Here is a 21,455-nt window from a genome sequence, read left to right on the forward strand (position 1 = left end):
CAGGGCTTCTCTAAAGCAGTCGCTGGCATTAGATGCCACCAAAATGGCATCTAAATTTGCACAAGCAGCAATCAAACTCCACTCAAATGGGCACCGCCCAGAGGGCAGCGTGGCATCACTTCACTTTCATGGAAGGACCCACACGCCAAGTGATTCAGAGATTTACACGCAGTGTTAAAAGAGGGTGAGGATTTTCTATTGTGTATACCCTCACAATATAATTTACATCTGCTGCAGCTGCTACTCCTACCACACTGAGTTAGCAGCAATCAGTGGGTTCTAGACATTTAAGAAGACACAGACATGGAGCCAGTTCTTCTCAGAGTCAAGGAAGGGCATTTTTGTTTTTTTAAAAGTAGGCTCCGCACCCAGCATGGAGGCTGACTTGGGGACTGAACTTAAGACCCTGAGACAAGACCTGAGCTGAAATCAAGAGCTGGGACGCTTAACCAACTGTGCCATCCAGGCGCCCCTCAAGGAAGGGCATTTAAAAAGCAAAATAAGACAAAAGTCAATTACCAATCTCCCATCATCTTCGTCTCATAAGAGTATTCTAACACTCCCAAAATAAGGACACTTGCATTTCTCATTTCCCCACATATCAGTGAAAACTTAGTGACCATCTGGCATGGCAGCGCTCGGGAGCCACTGATCTTCACTGCAGACCAGCTTCATGGGTGGAAAATGCCTATCAATGAGACTTTTTTTTTTTTCCGAAATCAAATTTAAGAAAGAGTCTATGATTTAGTATTCTTATCTAGGTTCCTAAAATTTTGGTTACTTTGGTTTCTTCAAATAAAGCATCAAAATTAGTGAAAAACTAAGTGTGTCACAAACTTAGATTGTTTTTCCCTGACACAAGGGCTAGAGGGCCTGAGTCACCTCTGACCCCATCTACCTTCTTCCAAATCCTTCTGCTGCTGCAAGAGCTCTGCTTTCAATAACCAGACGCTACCCATCCTCCCTTCTCATACACACCTGTGGATCCTTGCTTGCCTGGGATAGAGGACAAATGACAGACCTCTCAGGGTAGGACACAAATCCCTCGTCAGCTGATCCCAACTCATAAATCTCACTGGCACCATTACTAATATATCTCAGTGCACTGGCGATAGACCTGAGCTCTCCACTTGGCTACAGGACACCAGCAACCAGGCCTACCCAGGCTTCAGGATGTCTTGGGTCTCTTGTCCTCTGTGTTCTGGCTAACCTGGCCTTTGTTTGGTTCCTGCCTCAGGGCCTTCGCCTGGGATCTCCTGAACCCAACACTTCACCTAGTCAAGTGTTCCTGTCCTTCAGCTGCCAAATGTTACTGCCTTCAAGAGATCTCCTTTCAAATCCAAACCAAGATGTCCATGACAATTTCTTGTTGTAACTCCCAATTTTTCCTTAACAGCACCCTGTATAATTAACATATATGGTATTTTTATGGAAATTTATTTGTGGGATTATTGAATACCCTTCTCTATTATAAGCCTCAAAGTTTCCAGGGCATCCAGGGACCCTAATTATCTCAGTCACTACTGCACTCCTTGACCTGAAGGAGGTCCTTAATAGTTAAGAGGAGACGCAGGCTCCTCACACTCAGCTACCCGCTTCCTCTCAAAGCCCTTTCAATGCTATGGCTGCCCTTTACGATGCCATGTTCTAAGTGACCCGTCTCCTTAAAGGTCAGCTCAAATCCCAAGTCCTTTTTCCCTTCACCAATTGCCCCAGCATACCGCCTCTTAAAATTACTGCCCATGCCAGGCATTCATGATAAGCACTTCATATACACACATGAATCGCACTCATTCCTCCCAGCAGCCCTGCTGAGCCAATCGCCACATCCATCCTACAGATGAGGAAACTGAGGTTCAGCTTGCTTAAGTAAATGTTCCAAGGCTGCACACCCAACAGGTGGCAGAGCTGGGCTTCAAACCCAAAGCCCAGCTCTGGTTGGCTCCAGAGCCTCTGCTCTCACTTGCCAGTCTGCTGTATGACCTGGCCACTTCCTTGGCTCCCCACAGTGGGCCGGCCAGAAAGCTCTCCAGAACAGTTCTGCATCCCTGGCCCAACAGGAACAACAGACATGACCGAAGCACGACTCAGATGCTGAGTGGAAAAGTATTTCCTCTGACTATGTGGATAAATGGGAAAATAGGCAGGAGTCGCCCCAGCCACTTGTCTCCTCTGGGGACGGGCCTGGGCTCCTTGCAGGGAGTAATTACCCCCTCCCTACAGCCAGCTGGGATGCTAGGGAGCAGATGAACATACCCTCTTGGGAAAGAAAGGCATCTCTGCCATGAAAAGAAGATGGCCTTTCCAGAAAGAGAGGAAACCTAAGCATACCTGGGATCCTGACTCATAATCCATCACGGAGTCCCTACGTTTGCGCTCCCTTTCCATCGCGAAAGTTGTTTTCTCCATCAGAGGAAGGGAAAGATCCCGTTGAGGAAGTCCTGGGAAGAGAAAAGACATCATGAAGGACAAGGCCCAGTCTAACCCTGCACGCTCATCAGGACGTCAAGCAGGTGACTTACTACTTCTGGGATTCCTGGTGTACGGCCAGCGGTCTTGAGACTCCAGGTCTCTGCTTCTCCCTCTCCGTTCCCGCTCCCGGTCCCAGTCCAGCCCCCAGTCCCGATTCCGGTCCCGGTCCTGATCCCAGTCCTGGTCCCATTCCCGGTCCCGGTCACCTGAGAAAGCCAGACATTCCAGAAGTTAACAGAAATGTTCTGACACGTGTGTTCTCCCTTCATGTGCACACATACCGCTTGGGAAAGGAACACTCTCCTTGCTCCTCCCTTGATGAAAGGGATCCCACAATGAGGTTTCCAGACTCCTAAGCATGATCTGAGCTTTTCTTATTACCCTAGACCTGGAACACCATTTCTGGAGGCTTTGCTCAAGTGGGACATACTGTAAAGCAAGTTCCAAAGGTTGGTTTAGAGGTTAGTTCCCCTTCAAACACTTCTGTTGGTTTTCCAGTTCCTACATACTCAAACCCACACTCAGGACAATAACTTGAGACTCTCTGCTGTTGGGCTTACCTCTGATTATCTTAATGGACACATTACACTACTCCAAAGAAACAAAACACATGCCCTTCCCAAAAGCACTCCTGCTTTTAGAAAATTCACTGAAGAAACTTTAACAGATAAAATAGCTTTTAGAAACAAAGTAGTAATGGATTTTGTCCCTCTTTGGTAGGGTGTGGGCATACCTTCAAATAGCCTGCTGCAAATTTCCAACAGCTTTAAATACTATCTTGAAAATTGTAGGGGTGCCTGGGCAGCTCAATTGGTTGAGCGACTGCCTCTGGCTCAGATCATGATCCCAGGATTCTGGGATCGAGCCCCAGGTCAGGCTCCCTGCTCAGGATCTGAGTGTTTCTCCCTCTCCCTCCCCTCACTCACTCTCAGATAACTGAATAAAATCTTAAAAAAAGAAAGAAAGAAAGAAAGAAAGAAAATTGTATTTCATGCCACATACTGCTATCTGCTTTAATTTTTAAAAAAAAAAGTCTCACTATGTCATCAATTAATTTACTTTCCGCTCAGATCTTGAGTAGCAGCAGCTGCCCTGAGGAAGGCGCTGCTGTCTTCCCTGAAGACTTCATGCCCACCATGCACTTTTATACCATGCAGCAGGCTTGGTGGAGGGGAAGTTAGGCTGAAGTCTGGAAGCATGCCGAATGCGGGGGGAGCATAATCGGACAGGGTTACTCACTGCAGAAAGAAGAGGCGGAGCGGGGCGGCGGGGACTCTGCTCCCTTCCGGCTCATGCTGTCTTCACTGAGGAGGTCACTGCTGTTGTCGTCTGAGAGGACACCAGACACTGACTTAATGCTTTATCACCTCTTGCCTGTGTTCTCGAAATCACTCCCCCAAGTGGAGTCTGCTCTTGCCCCTACTGCACTAACCCCCAACCTCAACAGGTTGGATCAGAAGTGATCAGATCCTCTCATCCCTCAGCTTCCTACTGCTCCTGGGCTGGCAAGTGGCTGCAACTGCCCTCCCACCTCCCCTCTAAATAACAGCCACGACAACTTTCGGGGGAAATACACCCTCTGTTTCACGAAAGGGACTGGACCAGGGTTGTGAAGCCCACGGAGGCTCACCAATTCCTCATGGAGGCCCTCAATGAAGTGTTGCTTTTCCTTCTCACACCACTTAGGGTGGTGGTTCTTAACCAGGGCATTCTACTCCCCAGGGGACATTTGTCAACATCACGTTGTAGTTGTCACAGCTAGGGAGGGAATGCAACTGGTATCCCGTGGGTAGAGAAGGGCCAGAGATGTCACTGTATGTCCTATAACAAGCCGGCCCCCCACGAAGAGAACGATCTAGCCTTGAACCCCAACAATGCTGAGGCTGCAAACCCCCAGGAGCTCACAGCTCCATGACGGCCTTCACCACGCTTCTACAAAGTCTCACCTCCTGGCTCATACATCCCCTTGTAATTTTCCAGCAGAGTAACTAGCTTCTCACAGTTCTCTGGCTTTTTTGCCCGCACCCAAGGCTTTATCTTTTCTGGAAGGATGGTCAGGTACTGCTCAAGGACCAAGAGCTCAATAATTTCCTCCTTGGTGCGAGTCTCCGGCTGCAGCCAATCAAGGCAGAGGTTTCGGAGTTTGAACAGCGTCTTCCGAGGCCCGACAAATTCCACGTAGAGGAAATTTCGAAACCTCTGATGAAAGAACTCAGGGTCAGTTGCACCTTCTCTTACGGTGGCATCCGGCTCCTTAGTCAAGTCACTGTCTAGCTCATACAGATCTGGGGCCCAAGACTTCTTGGGTTTGGTGGCAGACAAGTACTTTGGAGGCAGCATTTTTCTAAGTAAAATTTTCACTTGAGGAACCAAACATGAGTCAACAGGAAAGACGCAGCAGCCTGTGACAGTCAGTACTCAGGGACCTGTAGATCGTAAGGAAATATACACATGTCCCAAAGTTGAGGATCAGGCAGCAGAGCAGGGCTGCCCTACATGGTCAAGGGGACAGAGATGCATAAACCCACAATATACAGACACACACAGCACACAAAGTTGGCTTCACAAAGGACTTACAAGCATGACCTCTGGGCACACCTGTTTGAGAGTTAGCTCTGCTACTAACTGGTTTTGTGACCGCGGGCAACCATTCAATGCCCTAGAGTCTGTCCCCTTATCTACACAAGGGGAAAAATGCCCTCAACCCTTTTAAAACTGAGATTAAATAAGTTAGTATTTCTAAAGGCCTAACTACCCAATGTCCACACATGGGAAATGCTCAAGGTGCTAGCCATTACTGAAACTGGAGGTCAATTTTTTCTTCAGCAAAAATGGAAAAGGGAATATAGGGAATGATGGCCAAGCCTGCCATTTCTGATTATTTCTGAACATCTCCATCACTGCCGAAGGTTCTACTGGCCAGAGTGGCAGAGTTTGCTGGTATACTTAGGACCCCTTCCCTCAGCACTGCACACCCTTCTGATGAGTGCCTGTCCCAAAACCCAGCCTCAAGGCTCTGCTAACACCACATCCTCAGGTATGTTTCCTGAGCTGCACTTGATCTTTTTTTTTTTTAAGATTTTATTTATTTGACAGACAGAGATCACAAGTAGGCAGAGAGGCAGGCAGAGGGGAGGGGAGCAGGCCCCCCGCTGAGCAGAGAGCCTGATGTGGGGCTCGCTCCCAGGACCCGAGATCATGACCTGAGCCGAAGGCAGAGGCTCAACCCACTGAGCCAGCCAGGCACCCCTGCTGTACTTCATCTTTTAAGTGTTGCAAGTACTCATCACATTTATTTTTAAATACTGGAATTAACATGCTCCTCTCCCCACAGCAAACTATAAACTCTATTAAATGGATTAGAGATTAACTTTTCTATCCCCATGTCCTCTAGTGCCAGTGTAACACAAAGTCAAGTGTCAACAGTGCAATAACGTTATAAAAAATAACATACATAGACCCATCCTAGAATTGATTTTAGACACAGGCAAGTATTACTATGTGCCTGCAGAAGCATGGAGAAGTTTCCAGGGAGAGAGAACATTCTAGGTTAACCTCTAGGCCACTGCTTCTAAAAGAGCATTCTGGTGTGTCACCCTCCTCACCTGCCAACTGTTCTACCAGCCCCTTCTCCGTATCTCCAGACAACTGGGTGGGAAGCCCTGGTGGGTATATGGGAAGCCTCTGTCCTGCCTAGTACACTGGAGGGAAATTAAACACAATAGCGGTGAAACCAAGGTGATAAACGTATGTTATTCACATGAACAGTAAGAATATGATGCAGTGGCCGTCAGGCTTCCTATTACACATTCTTCTGCCTTGATCAATCTTGCCAAAGTTTGTCGTGAAAGAACCAGCTTTGATAATCCTCTGTATGGTTTCATTTATTCCCCTAGTTCTTTATTTTTCTTTTATTAACTGCCCCCTCTTTTTAGAAAAACGCTTTAGACAGAGTAAAAATGCTGATATTCATCTTTTTTCTAATGTAACCAATTAAGGCTATACATGTCTCCCTGTGGACAGCCACAAATGGTACAAGGAAGCAGGCACTATGGAAACAAAATCTAGCTTTGGGTGGGTCAATTAACTCACCCGACAGTTCTGTACTTCTGGCTTTACTTCCAGAGAAGAACAAAATCATATGCAGCAAAAATTCTCTGCTTTTTTGGTTTTGTTTTGTTTTTGTTTTACAAGGAAACCAAGTATGTTTAAAATTAAGGTTTTATTTTTTAATGTCTAAAGAGAAAACAAGGTGTTTCCTTTATTATTTGGTAATAAATGTAGCAAACTCTGCCACGTTAGGTTCCCCTGGCAGTGATGGGCTTGCATGCTACTCATGCACAAACTGCCCTCCCATCCCCTCTCCCACCACTATCTCCGGGAGTACCAAGCCTCACAAACACACATCCATCATCAAGACCCTCATGAATGAAGCACCATCTCCCTGACTGCCCTGCCCTCCTTGAGGAGGACAAGCAGTAACAGAGACAAAGGCACTTCTGGACAGAAGACTTCCAAAGCAGGGAAAGGAAAAGAGCAAAGGAAAAGGCTCTGGGGAACTGGTATGATAATCTGGATGAGAGAACAGTCCATTTTATCCAGGATTTGGCTAAGAGGGACCGCCTCTGATAAGAGCAGAGTTCCCAAAGAGCGGCATGCCTGAATGGCAAGGACAAAAGGGCAGAAAGCCCAAGTCTGCTCTTTGGCATCCAGATTCCAGAGCAACACTCCAGTCCCCTAGAAAACACTAGTCCAACTTCTCGGAGGCAACAGGGTACCTGTTTGGGAACAGGATCCTTTCTGGAACTTCAGAATAAGCAGCTTTCCACAGGAAGTGAGACAAAATGAAACAAACCTGCAGACAGTTAAAAAAAAAAAAAAAGACAAAAGTGGAAAAAATGTAAAAAGAGTGTCAGAGAATTAACTCTCCAAATGGCTGCGAATTCAGATAGCATTAGAGGTGAGAGCTTTATATATCATATTCAAGAAAAGGCCAATTCCCATGTCATGTAAACCAACCAGAGAGAAATAACTTTCAAATTGTAAAAACCCAAGATAGAGCTAGCACTAACAAACCACAGACTGAACTCAGTTATAAAAGCAGACACAAATCTTTAACACTATCACTGTTGAACATGATTCTACAGAGTTCTAGCCAATTAGAACAAGGTAAGAGAAACAAATCTGAAGCATAAAGATGTAAAACTATCATTCACTTATATAAGACTATCCACTCAGACACTGTGAATCAATGCAAACAGACCTTATAAAAATATGGAAACCCCTTATAACAGACTTCCTAAAAATGTCTCAGCAATTATAAATTTTAAAAAATGGGAAGAGAACTCCTATTATAAAGATAGGAAAGATTTAATAAAAGACAACAGCAACCATGTGAATAAAATTATAAATTATAGTAATAAAAGGCAATAACTGGAGAGACACAATTTAATCATGGGAGATGTATAGATCTGGTGTATCGAAGTTCTAAAACCTCCCCAAAATCAATCTATAATAAATGGAACTTCAAAGAATATTAACATTGGGTAACTTGGCAATGGTTCTAAGGTTGACCTGGAGGAATTCCATTTGTATCAATATTTTAAGAATCCATGTATCAAAGGTCAACAAACCAAACACAACATTTAAAAAATATTTTAACATAATCTCAGGTAAGAAAGTTCTTTTATAATATGCCTAAAGGCAGAAAGACTACAGAAAAATAACAAATTATGGTTTTGTTTATACCATCAAAGAAATAAAACAACAAAAAAGATGCACTTGTAACTTATGACCAAAAAAATGAATTCATTTAGGAATCTTAGTCTGAGTCGACCATATATAGTCAAGTATCCAGTAGTGGCATGAAAAGTGGCATTTCAAACTAGTAAAGAATGTATAAATTACTTTGGTGATTGGTATATAGGAAAACTAGCCTATCATTCACTTAGGGGAAAAGGTCACACTATATACAAAAACGCTAAAACTAAAATAAAAATAAACAAAAGTTTAATTTTTATAATTATGGAACAAGGGCGGGCTTGTCTAACCTGACAATAAAATCAGGAGATATAAAGGGTAACTCCCAATCCACATAGGTACTTACTTACTATGTTAACTTTTCTTCCCAGTAGGCATGTATTTGAAGCATAAAGCACCAGTAAGTGAACTATATATAAGAACTCTAGGGTTAAAAAGTTTGATAGGGAATCAACAATTTTTCTAAGAACATAGAAACAGACAAATCTGATCAGAAAGCAGAGCAAAATCTAGGGAAGGAACTTTAAAAGATGAACTGATTTAAGGAGCAACCTCCCGTAAAATTTCCATGAGCAATGAATCTACCATGTTATAAAAACCCTCCCAGAACACAGAAAAGAGATGAAGGACTTTCTATTCATTAATAATTTGACCATTTAAATGTCCTTATGAATCCTATCATAAGGTAGATGCCGAGTTCTATACAAAAAATTCACTCATTTCTTTTCTCAAGAAATTCAGGACTAGAGAAACAAATACGATCTTCATTAAATGTGTTCATAGATTTTTCTAACCAGGGGAATAAACAGCTCTTGGTGAGTAAGACCATTACATTTTTTTTATTTTATTTTAACAGGAAAACCTTAAAAAAAAAAAAAAAGAATCAGACCCTAACAATTCCTTCCCACAATGGCAGAGGAAAGTCACTTGAGATCTGAGAGTTTGGGGCCTTTAGAACAGAGTAATCATAAAGATGGACAATATATACATCTGTATGAGGAAACTGGGATACTCACATAGTGCTTATGGCAATGTAGATTCTATGGAGGGAAATCTGGATAACTTATCAAAATTTTAAATGCACATACCCTGTCCTCTAAATTCTATTTCCATGAATTTATCCTAGATATATGTAATGACATGTGCAAAATATATTCATTGAAGCACTGCTAAAATGCACAAAATACAGTACATATTCATCTAATGATTATGAAACCTTTTAAAATAATGAGGCAATTGTAAATAAATGGCTATGAGATGGTCTCTAAGGCAGTTAAGTGACAAAATGGGACACAACAATGTGTATAGCATTCTAAGAAACTATAAAAACAGATGCATTTACCTAAACAGATAATTTCTCTAAGGATATAGATGAGACTGCTATTAGTGATCAATAGTGACTGCCTCCAGGGAAGGGAACTGGGGGCCAGGGAGAGAAGGGAAACTTACTTTTTCACTGTATATTCTCCTTTTATTTTTTGATTTTATTTATTTTTTACCATGAGCATGTACTACCTAGTTCAAAAAATACATTCTAAGTTAAAACAAAACAATAAACAAAAGCACTGGAGGCCTTAGAGACTGTGCTGCCCACTGCATAGGTAACACAACACTGACACCTTAATGCTGATCGGGGTCTTCTCCCCTCCCTACCCATCCCACCCTGCTGGAGTCAGGTCACACCCTAAACCAGATGGCAGTCAATTTAGAAAAACGCCAAGAATCAACTGTGGAACTTCTGACACCCAAGAATGACATATGGAAATTGCAGCTCAAAATTGAATATATTCCTCAGATATCCAACAATTATTATTATATAAATGCAATGCCATCCCCTACTATGCTAGTGTTTTCGCATCTGAAATCTAATAGACTTATCTGTCCACTACACAAAGACAAGAGTTCACCAGTGTGTTGACAGAGGCACTCTTTACAACAGCAAAGAACAGGTACAGAAAGGAGAATGCTCAAGCAGAATCTCAACAGCAGAGACCACTGAAAGACAACTACTCAGCAGACCTGAAACTAAAAATGGGTAACAAATTTTCTATAGCACTATAAAAAGCAACCAAAACAAAAACAAACCAGAGGAGGGGGAAAATATTTCACAATATAGATGACAGTTAAAATTTGAAATGTGAAAAGCTCTTAGAAAATAGTAAGAGAAGGGCGCCTGGGCGACTCAGTGGGTTGGGCTGCTGCCTTCGGCTCAGGTCATGATCTCAAGGTCCTGGGATCGAGTCCCGCGTCGGGCTCTCTGCTCAGTGGGGAGCCTGCTTCCTCCTCTCTCTCTCTCTCTGCCTGCCTCTCTGCCTACTTGTGATCTCTCTGTCAAATAAATAAATAAAATCTTAAAAAAAAAAGAGAAAATAGTAAGAGAAAGGTAAGTGTCTCAACATGAAAATAAAAACACACAGTGATAAGATCCAACAGTTACATTAGAAATCAAAGAAATGTGAAATATGACGGTGAACATTTTTTGGCTTATCAAATGGGCAAATATTTCAAAAATCAAAATAAAAAAAAGAAAACCTGATGTTGGTGAGAAGCTGGCTGGTGCAGACATGAACCATATTTCTGAATGCTGTTTCAGCAAATGGCTTAAAAACACTAAAAATACCCATTCCTTTTGAACCAGTAAGTCTCCATTTAAGGATAGTCAAGTAAATAAAATATTAGTAAGATAAAAATAAGAGCTAAAAAGTTGGCTGCCCACTACAATTAAGTCTTTATATGGATATCTAATTTCCAGTTTATAAAAGCTAACACTTGCAGTGCTAAAAACCTGTGGCAGTAAACGACGGCAGGTGACATCATTTTACACACAAAGTCACAGGAAGGGACAAGCACATGTCAGAGAAGTATTCTGCTGTCGGTGTGTTGTTGTATAACGCAGTCTTACCAGAGTCATTAAGAATCAAACTCAGGAAGACAAAACACTGGTCAGTATCCTCCCACTGGGATACCTAAGAGCAGGTGAGCCCTGTGAGATGAGGTAAGGTGCTCCACTCGCTACGTGACCCAGCCCTTAACCCTTACTCACTCTGTCCTCCATCTGCAGCCCAAAGGGCAACTAAGAATGGGGCCAGATATGCTTAGTACCTGCCAGGGCCCCATACTCACCTTACCCTCGGGAAGACCCAGATCCCAGGTGAACTCATCCTGTGACAGCACCTCTGGCCAATCAGAAGCATAACTGCTCTACCCACTTCGCCCCCACTTCCCCAGTCCAGCCTACAGTTAAAGAAAACAGAAGATACAGGTGAAGAAGTGGCTGAGACCAAAGCATCAAAAAGGAGTCGACTGAAGGTTTGCCTGATATGGATCACATGAAATGTTAAGGCTGAGGGGGAACCCCTCCAAGGATGCTCAGAAAGGCCAACAATAACAATTTACCCATATAATGAGATGTGCTTGAAGATGCATGAAGCCAGTAGAAATGAGTGCCCACACTTATACCCAAAGTCCCTGAGGGCAAGGCCTCTGCTGCCTTTTCCATCATTGTATTTTATCTTCACAGGACTGGCACAGAAAAGGTGTTCAGTAAATATTTGCACTTCAATGCAAAAAATGTTTAATAAATCCAATCTAGAAAAGTCTAAATAGCCCATAACCATGAAAGCCTATTCCAGGAATACAAGGAAGATATCCCAATTCCAGTGGACTATTCTATATGAGCTATTAAAGGGGGAAGGGAGGGAACCCCGTGAGCACTGTTACACATTGAAAAGCATTTGCAAACTTCAATAGCCTCTCCTTATTTTGTTCTTAGCAAAAGTAAAAGTAGAAGACCATTTAAGAATAAAGATTTAATCTCAAATAAATACAAGAAAGCACGTGAAACACTAAAACTATTCCAACTAAAGGTGAGGACAAGGAAAGGAGGTCTTCCACCAAACTACCATTCAACGGTATTCTGGAAAAAACCTAGTAAACACAACAGAAGAAATGAAAGGTGTGATGTGAAAAAAGAATTATTTTGAACTGAAAAACCTCATCAATAAATACAAGAAAAGAAGCCCATTAATAACAAAATAAATTCGCATAAATTCACCAAAGTATTTGGAACCTCAAACAAAAATTTTAAATGTACAGAACATAAAACAAATCCTAATAAATGAAAACATATGTTTTCAGATGAGAATGTGGAAATTTTTGTCAATCCTTCCTTGAACATAAATTAAGATTCAGTAACAGGGTGCGGAGTTTTAACAAAATGAGAATCCAGTTCCTCTAGGTAAATAAATGTACAAAAATATCAGGAGAATTTTGAGTAAGGTATGTGTGTGGTGGGAGGAGGGAGTTGTCTGTAAAATGACCCAAACACATGAAAACATAAAGTATTCTTTCCAACACAATGATCCAAGTGTTAAGACAAATACACTAACAGAGCTAACGCAGTCGAAAAACTGACTTGCAAGGAAGTATATACACATGCGGGATTTAGTTTACAATAAAGAAATGTCTCTCAGTCAAGAAAAGCATTAACTGTTTAAATACAAACTATAAACTTTCTGAGGACTAAGTAGTAAAGTAATTTTAACAAACATGGTAAGAGGCGACAGCCAACACTTTAATTTCTGACGAGTTATTCAAGTATGCTTTCCAAGGAGGCTGGAGATAGCCTTTGACATTAGGAAAGAATAATAAAACCAGTGTTGGTGTCTGGCCGCCTGACAAGAAATTCTTTATTTCAAAACATCGCTAGAAGGCTAAGACCACTAAGGCCAATAACAAACATACTTTGTTCACACCAAAATAAATCACTGTACTCAAAACACAGCATTCTTCCAAAATTTTCGAACAGGAAGGAATGAAAACAGATAAAAATCTTTAATAGAATGTTATGTAGCCATTAAGTCATGTTTTCAAAAAATTTTATTTCTGATTACAAACACAGAAGATAGGGCAATGTTCAGTTACAGAATATTTGATGGGGAAACTACAAGCCATACCCATTGATCAAATTTGTTGCTATTCTAAACCTTCCAACATCCATATATAGAATAGGATCTCATTTTTACCTAAATGAGATCACATTAGGAGTTCTGCATGAGTATGCTTTTTTTTAAATTTTTTTTTTTTAAATAAACTTTCCACCCAACATGGGGCTTGAACTCACAACCTCAAGATCAAAAGTCACATGCTCTACCCACTGAGACAGCCAGGTGCCCCTTATGTGTGCACCGTAAAACTTAGTAATTTTTGATGGTTATCTTTTTGTACTAGTACTTACAGATCTACATCATTCTTTCTAAAGGCCACATAGTATTCCATTCTACAAACACACTGGTTTATTTAAACTTGACAGAAACCACTAATGTAAAAAAATTTTGAAGCATTATGTTAAAATAAGGTATAAATTTGTACATACACATGACATTTATATGTTAGAAAATGATGAAAATATCCACACAAAAGAATATAATGCAATTTTTAGAAAGCAAAGCTTTAAGTGAAAATGTATTTATATGAAAATTCTTGTAGACACTGTTAAACAGCGACAAAGTAGTACATGTACACGCATAAAAAACCACACCCTTGTAAATGGAGACTGAAAATGTGGTGGACACATTCTGAGCTCTCCAGAAGGTATATCACACCTTCCTGCCAACCACTGTCTCACATCCTACAAACTTGCACTGTTATAACTTGTCTGAAACATTAATGAATTGGGTATGATCTCTCATTTGTGTTAAAATAAAAATTACAAAAATATTTAAACATGGAAGTAAGTATAAACTAAACCAGAAGAAAACTTCCACATAAATCATGAGTAAAGATTTCATAAACCTGAAACATTTTTTTTAAAAGTAATAAAAGATACTTCCATTTCTTTTTGCATTTTAGTTTAAATGTTTTCCTAAGTTCACAATTGAAAAACATTTTTTGAATATAAAAATCCAAAGTAAATTTAATTGCTATGTGTCCTTTTTCTTTCTGCTTGTTACTGTGTATCAGCACTCCCTCTGCTGTGGTGGTGCTTGGGACATGGCCTCTGCTTACTCTGACACTTCCCCCTCCTCGTCAGGCCACCTCACGTTGCTCCCATGGAGTCCTCCACTCACTATCTGTAACCCCCCTTGAGCCTGTGCACCACTTGATGGCACTCCTCACGTAGGGCCTCCCCTCTGTCCTGTTTAGTGCAAACTGAATTCTGGCCACATGGCCCGCCCATCACCTTTTCTGACTTGGAGGTGGGCCTTCACATGCCCCTAGTTACTAAAGCTTCTGCATTTCCCTCTGTTCTCTAGAGTAGTAAGTGGGTTAAGTACTAGCCAAAGGCAGGATCTTAAAAGGTCTGACCACATTCTGCAGACAGGCGCAACGGTGGAGACACAAAGGGACCAGGCCAACTCTGGTCCTAGGGGCCAAGGGAGACCACGAAGTCCAAGAGAGGAGACATATGAGGGAAAACCAGTCTCGATCTCCACACCAGGTAGAAGAGCTTCCAGATTTCTAGCTGTTCTTTAACCTCCAAATATCTGTTCTTACACACACTGGACGTCTAACCATGAAATGTTACGTGCACTACAAACATTTTATATGGAGTGAATTTCAGACACGAGCTTGACCACCCAAAACCACAGGACAGTGCTGCTGCCAGGACAACAGTGTTGCCATTGTGGTTTATGCTGCAGTTTTAGCGCTATTCTTTAGAAGTTTTAAAGCACTTCACTTCTCTATTTCATGAATAGAAAACAAAAATATGGGTCTCAACTGAAACAAAGATGGAATTCATCAGGCGTCCCTGCTATAAGCGCAGTGTCTCTGGCCTCAAAGGATCACTGGGTCAAGAATTTAACTGAACTTGGAAGAACTCAAAGAACACATACCAGAGGCTTGGAAACCTAAGTGGGATGTGTAAGGAGAGATAAAAAAAATCCTGTGACCCCACTGTTTGACCTCAGGCTCCCCACATCCCATCAATTGAGAAAGAAGCTCCAAGAGAGCTTCTTTTTTTTCCCCCCCCCAAGAGAGCTTCTTTATCCCCATCTCTATTTACTTACTTTGGTCCCTCAGCACAGTGCACCTAGATTTAGCCCCCTCACTCATTCTACCTACCTCATCCAAGGGGGCTGGAATTGAGAACTTTAAAGTCAGGAAGCGAGGCAGTTACTTTCTTCATTTCTCAAGGACAGCATGGTATGCAGTCTCCTCTCTCTTCTCATTTGCTCCATTCTCCTGCCTCTTTCTGCAGACCAACAGTCTCTACTACAGCATGCACCTGGGTAAATTCTGCCCCCCTCCCAGTCCTACCTCACCTCCCAGTGAAGTGCTCAGTGCCGAGAGACTAACAACTCAAGCTCTCCGAATCTGCAAGTGCACACCATGGCTCAAGTTCTTCTAGGGTAGTGGTTCTCAAATTTGGGGGTGCCAAAAGCTATCTGAGGTACTTGTGAAATATGTAGCTGCCTTTCCAGGTACGATGACTTAGGAGGTCTGTGGAACTCTAGGCAAGAGGCATTCAAACAAGCCCTCCAGGAGCTATACAGTGAGAACCACTGCTCTAGACTTAGATGTGTGGTCTTGTCCAACTGACCGTGAACAGCACCATATGGCCAACAGGAGCTGTTGGGCAAACAATTTTATATAAGAATGTCCGCAAAGAGTAAATGACCACTCTCCCTACCACACTGGCCTTAATCTCTACTCTCTGGTCTTTTACATGGCTCCTTTCAGGTAATCTCCACATCACTCTGGGCTTACCTCTCTCACATAAGCTCAGCACTTACCAAACTGCAGCAAAATTTCCTTGTTGTTGTCCATTCCTGTGGGGTTTCCCCAAAAATTTCAGAAGAGAGGAAACAGTATCTCAGAGTTTAATGATCAGATTCCAAACAGTTCAAGATGAATAAAGCTACCTTAAAGAAAATGTCTTCTGAACCAGTATGATATATCTGACCATACTTAAATGTCAATAATTAGCTGATCAGACTTTTTTCCCCCCAAAGAGAAAGAGCATGGAAAGGCAGGCCACAAAGCATGGTTCATTTGACCATGTACAGAAAAGGGCTACTCTGGTTAGACCTAATCTGAATGGAAATTAGGGAGGAGAGGGACTGTAGACAAAGAGCTTCTGGTGTCCTAGTAATCCTACCAAGAGCTTCACTGCACCAGAGGGTAGCACCAGCCTACTTTACAGGCCAGTGCTATTAAACCTTGTCTGCATCCTCTCATCATGATTCCATACTCGCCAAGCAACCTGCTCATTATGGTTTCACTTCCCACGTAGGTCTGCATACAGAGAAAGAATTTACTAGCATACATACTTTTTTTTTTTTAAGATTTTATTTATGTGAGAGAGAACATGAGCAAGGAGAAGGTCAGAGAGAGAAGCAGACTCCCCATGAAGCTGGGAGCCTGATAGGGGACTTGATCCCGGAACTCCAGGATCATGACCTGAGCCGAAGGCAGTCGTCCAACCAACTGAGCCACCCAGGCGTCCCAATCATACATACTTTTGAGTATTTGGGTCCCTGTTGTACTTATCTCCCACCAAAAACTGATAAACCAAAATTGAGAAAACAGGAACATTGTACTTTAGCCACACTATTTTTCAACATAAATTATTATGTCAGTAGGGTTTCCAGAAGTCTCCTGAGCTTCAGTCACGTGTACCTACTAACATGAGTAAAATAAGGTTCCTGAGTCTCCACAGGCTTCAGCATCAGACATTAGCTACTTGGAGCATTTACTGAGGCCAGGAATAAACAAATCCATTCCCAGGGGCCCACCTGGGACAGCATGTAAGCCTTTCTCCAGATGGTAACACCATCAACATGGCCACCTATCTTGGTGAGCATGTTTTCTTACTCTCCATCTAAATAGAGTTCTCATTCAGAAAATACTAATGTCAGTGACTATGATACCCACTTCCAGAGACAAAGAATCTAACATGGTCCTATCCCAGACTGGGCATATAGTGTCCATGTTTGCTGATGGAATGAACAACTTTTGCTATCCTTCTCTCTTTTCCACATAATGTGATTTCTTGCACCTTATCTGAAACAGTCAGCAAGCCATGAAAGAAGAGTACAGGCCCTCCTGAGTCTCTTAGAACCTCTCTCAAATCCATCCACTTCACTTAACTCCATGCTCTGATCTGAATCCACGCCACCACCTCTCACCCAGACCTGAGGGTGCAACCAATTTCCACCCTCCCCTTCTAAACCTGACAACCAGCTGGTACGTTTAAAACACAAATCTGATTCTCATGTTACTTTCATGGCTAAAACACCTCAATGGTTTCCCACTATGCTTCATATCAAGCCCATATACTTACCATTGACTTCAAGGCCTTTCACAATACAGTTCCTATTGACCTTCAAAATCCACACTTTGCTCAACTGCCACTCAATTCTTTCCTTTGCTCCAGGTATCCTAGACTTTTGGTCTTTATCTCTGGATCCCTCAGGAAATGTCCCGTCCCCTCTTCTTAAGACTACACTTCCTAAAGTATACTACTGTCCTCCTTTCTTCAGGGCTCTCAATGACTTTCCCAGGAAGGCCCTATGTGGCCTTTCTCAGGTTAACTGTTGTTCATAATGAATGTTCTGTCCCCAAAACATGAAAGATACAATTGTTTTTTCAACATTTTTCATTACCCAATAGAGCAGGAGCTCTAAGAAAACACCTCCTTTCCCACTCGGGGTCACGTTTGATAGATGAACCAATGAATCTCTCATGCTTCTTTAATCACCCAACAAGAGAGAAAGAGCAGGCCTGAAGGTGCAGCTGAGTGTTGCAAAAAGAAGTAGGAAACTGAAAAGGATGGCGTAGAGCCAAGGAGAATTTCTGGTGAACACACAAACTCACCAGAAGAGTCTGTGAGTTTTCAGAGCACAAATGACATTTGCATGGCTATATGGAACACCTATGCAGTAGGAAAGTGTCAGGATGAGGAAAAATGTGTTCGCTCCAAGGATGAGTGTAGCACTGTGAGAAGGGAATTCAGCTCACCTGGACCTGGCCACCTAGTGTTTGGACCTAGTCCCTCGTCCTCTTGCCAGCTGTCTCTGAGAAGGGTAGAAGCTCGAGAAGGCAAAGCTGGGGAAGAAAAGAAAACATGAGATATCAAATTTACTTTGTATATACATTACTCAGGCTGAAAAGAGATGCATCTCCACTTCTTCCAGTGACAGAGGTCAAACCAGACCAGGAAGAAGAGCTCTTCCTTACAGGATGGAAGGGCCCATGGGCATTGCTCCCTGAGGCAGATGCACCTTGGACTGTAACCACAACCCTTTTCCAATGAGGTTATGTCAATGGGTGTGCAAGCCAATTTCTGGGTATCTCAGAACCCTTTCTAACAAACAGAGCAAAATAGTAAAGACACAGTGCTTTGGATTAAGAAATCAAGTCAAGAATTCAACGGAAGTTATTAGCTATGTGACACTGGCTGTCCCTCTAAAAGCAAAGGATGCATGTTGCAGGCAAAAATCGGAGGAAAGAATAGCTAAAGCAGTACAGTCATTTACTAGTTACATGCCCTATATAGTGCTTAACATCTTACTTTTATTATTTATTATTTGTCACTCCTTACCACAACACTATTAATTTTCTAGTTCCCAGTTCACAGAAAAGCAGATGCTCAGAGAACTCAATCTCAGACCTCATGGCAGACTATTATAGATCATCGTAATGTCATTTTGGAAAACAGAACATCTACTGACATTTTCCATGAACACCACACAGAGCAGCAACAATATGCACCCTTTAGAAAAGTGAATTAAATCCCAGTTTTGTCATTTAACAGCCAGTGATGCAGGGCCAGACATTTAATTCTACTTTAAATTTAAGTAATATGAACTTAACTTAAAATTAACTTATATGTGGACCTCAGTACTATCATTAAGTAGTAACATCATTCCTTAACCTTATGTAACATTTTAGAGATTATCAACACCCTTCCAATGATTAATACTTCCTATTTCAAGTCCCTCTGTGCCTCAGAGCATGCATTCAATCAACTAGAAGCACCTGGGGGAAGCATCTTCACCATTACACTCTACTATATATTGAAACATTGTTCACCAGTGGATGTATATTCTTAATTTTCTCTCACCACCATTGGGAAGGAAGAATGCAACGTGTTACCTTCCTTACTACCTAAATAAATAAATAAATAAATAAAGGTAGGGACTTACAGGCTCCTTTGTCGGAGCTAGGACTAGAAGCAGCCCCCACTGGAGTCCAGAATAGACTTAAGGAAACATGGTGAAAGCTAATTCAGTGTTGGAAGCATCACTGCCCTCCAGAGGACGCTGTGACAGTGCCCCAAAGAGCTCTGCGCAGGAGCAGCCCCACCTCACCTCTCTAAGCAGGAAGCCCTGCCCCTCCAGCTCTCCCACAGCCTCCACCCAAAACCACGCCCGGACTTGCCTAGAGAGCATCCACTCCATAATCTCCCATACCACGCCCCTCTTGTAACGGTCTGTAGCTCTGAATTGTCTAGTTCATAGGCTTTTAGACCTTTTTCTTTGCATAACCTCCATACTGCCCTCAGAGCTTCCAAACCTCAAACCTTACATCCACAGCCTGCCATCTCCATTTTCTTGAGACCCTGCCCTTCCCCAAACATATTAAAAGATCTAAATCTGAACCCCAGTTTTCCAGACTGACCCTCCGAGCTGTCCGGGTGAGCCCTGTCCCCCGGATTCCCCTGAGAGCTGGCTTTGGTATCCTTCCAAGGAAACGCGCCTCCCGCCATGCTGCATGGCCACTGCGGCGAACACTCTGGGCCTGCCAAACGGGTGCCTGCACAGCAAACCTCACACTCCCTTTGGCCAGCAAAGGTGAGCAGAGCTACACAGGTGCCCTTAGTCACTCAAGACACGGCAACACCACCTGCAGGCCCACCCTCCAACTCCATGGCCATTCCTGATGGTGCCTGCGCAGTAACCCTCGGAGTCACCTACTGGCCAACATGGCACAAGAACAAGCAGGAGTCTGCAGTTCCATCAATCAGGACAAGTCGGCCTGTCCTTCACAACTGCCCCGTGTAGTTCTACCACTCACTCAAAATGGCGCCTGCGCAGTGAGCCTCGGCAGCCATCTACCGGCCAACAAATATACCGCTAGGGTGGGTATGGGTCTGCAGATCCTGTCCGTCATTCAGGACAAGCCAGCCCCTCCCTCAGGGCCGTCCTCCCCCGCAGCTGAGGCATCACTCAAGATGGTGCCTGTGCAATAAACCTCGGGTGGGCGGGGGGCGATCCCAGGCCAACATGGGGTCTACAGTCTCCTGTTAGTCACTCAAAACATGAAAGCCGCCCTTCGGTGAGCTCCCAGAAATAAAATCACTGATGGTAACATCTGCGCAATAAGCTCTAGCTGTCACCTGTTCATCAAATGGGTGGAGCTCCGAAGCCCCCCCTTGGCCTCGTGGGGACCACACCCCCAGCAAGAGCAGCCAGTCCCACTGTCACTTAAGATTGTACCTGCGCAGTAAGTCTTGGCCGCCACGTGGCAGCCAAAACACACTGCTAGAGTGGGCGGAGCTCCATAGGCCCTCCTCTTGGCCCCACCCCCTACCCCAATGTCACTCAAGATGGCGTCTGTGCAGTAAGTCTCAGCTGCCACCTGTTGGCCAACAAGCAGTACTACAGAGGGCCGAACTCCGCAGCCCCTCCCCTTGGATTCATCCCACTCCTCCACAGCCAGCCCCACTGTCACTCAAGATGGTGCCTGCGCAGTAAGTCTCAGCTGCCACCTGTTGGCCAACAAACAGTACTAGAGTGGGCCTTGGCCCTTGGACCCGCCCCCCCAAGGCCAGTCCCACTGTCACTCAAGATGGCGCCTGCGCAGTAAGTCCGGCTGCCACCTGTTGGCCAACAGTACTAGAGTGGGCTGAGTTCTTCAGCCCCTCCCCTTGGATCCACCCCATCCCTCCGCGGCAGCCCCACGGTCACTCAAGATGGCGCCTGCGCAATAAGTCTCGACTGCCACCTGTCGGCCAACAAACAGTACTAGAATGGACTGAGTTCTGCAGCCCCACCCCCTTGACCGCCCTCTACGGCCAGCCCCACTGTCACTCAAGATGGCACCTGCGCAGAAAGTCTTGGCTGCCACCTACGGGCCAACGAAGAGTGCTAGTCTGCCGAACTGTGCAGCCCCTCCTCTTGGGCCCACCTACTCCCCGCCCCACCTCCGCCGCGGCCAGCCCCACTGTCACTCAAGATGGTGCCTGCGCAATAAGTCTCGGATGCCACCTGTCGGCC

The 21,455-nt window shown here is 43.6% G+C and overlaps 1 protein-coding gene across 1 annotated transcript in view; it reads right to left on the reverse strand.

The window, feature by feature from the left end:
• PEG3 (paternally expressed 3) overlaps positions 1-21,455 on the reverse strand; it is a 34,089-nt gene that overhangs the window by 10,720 nt on the left and 1,914 nt on the right. Inside the window, 6 exon segments of the mRNA XM_032324585.1 lie at positions 2,332-2,441; positions 2,523-2,678; positions 3,712-3,801; positions 4,419-4,898; positions 7,251-7,327; positions 18,196-18,282. Of these exon segments, the coding sequence (XP_032180476.1) occupies positions 2,332-2,441; positions 2,523-2,678; positions 3,712-3,801; positions 4,419-4,812 (750 nt within the window). The 5' untranslated portion in view covers positions 4,813-4,898; positions 7,251-7,327; positions 18,196-18,282.

This window comes from Mustela erminea, chromosome 19 (assembly GCF_009829155.1).
Source record: "Mustela erminea isolate mMusErm1 chromosome 19, mMusErm1.Pri, whole genome shotgun sequence".
Taxonomy (NCBI): domain Eukaryota; kingdom Metazoa; phylum Chordata; class Mammalia; order Carnivora; family Mustelidae; genus Mustela; species Mustela erminea.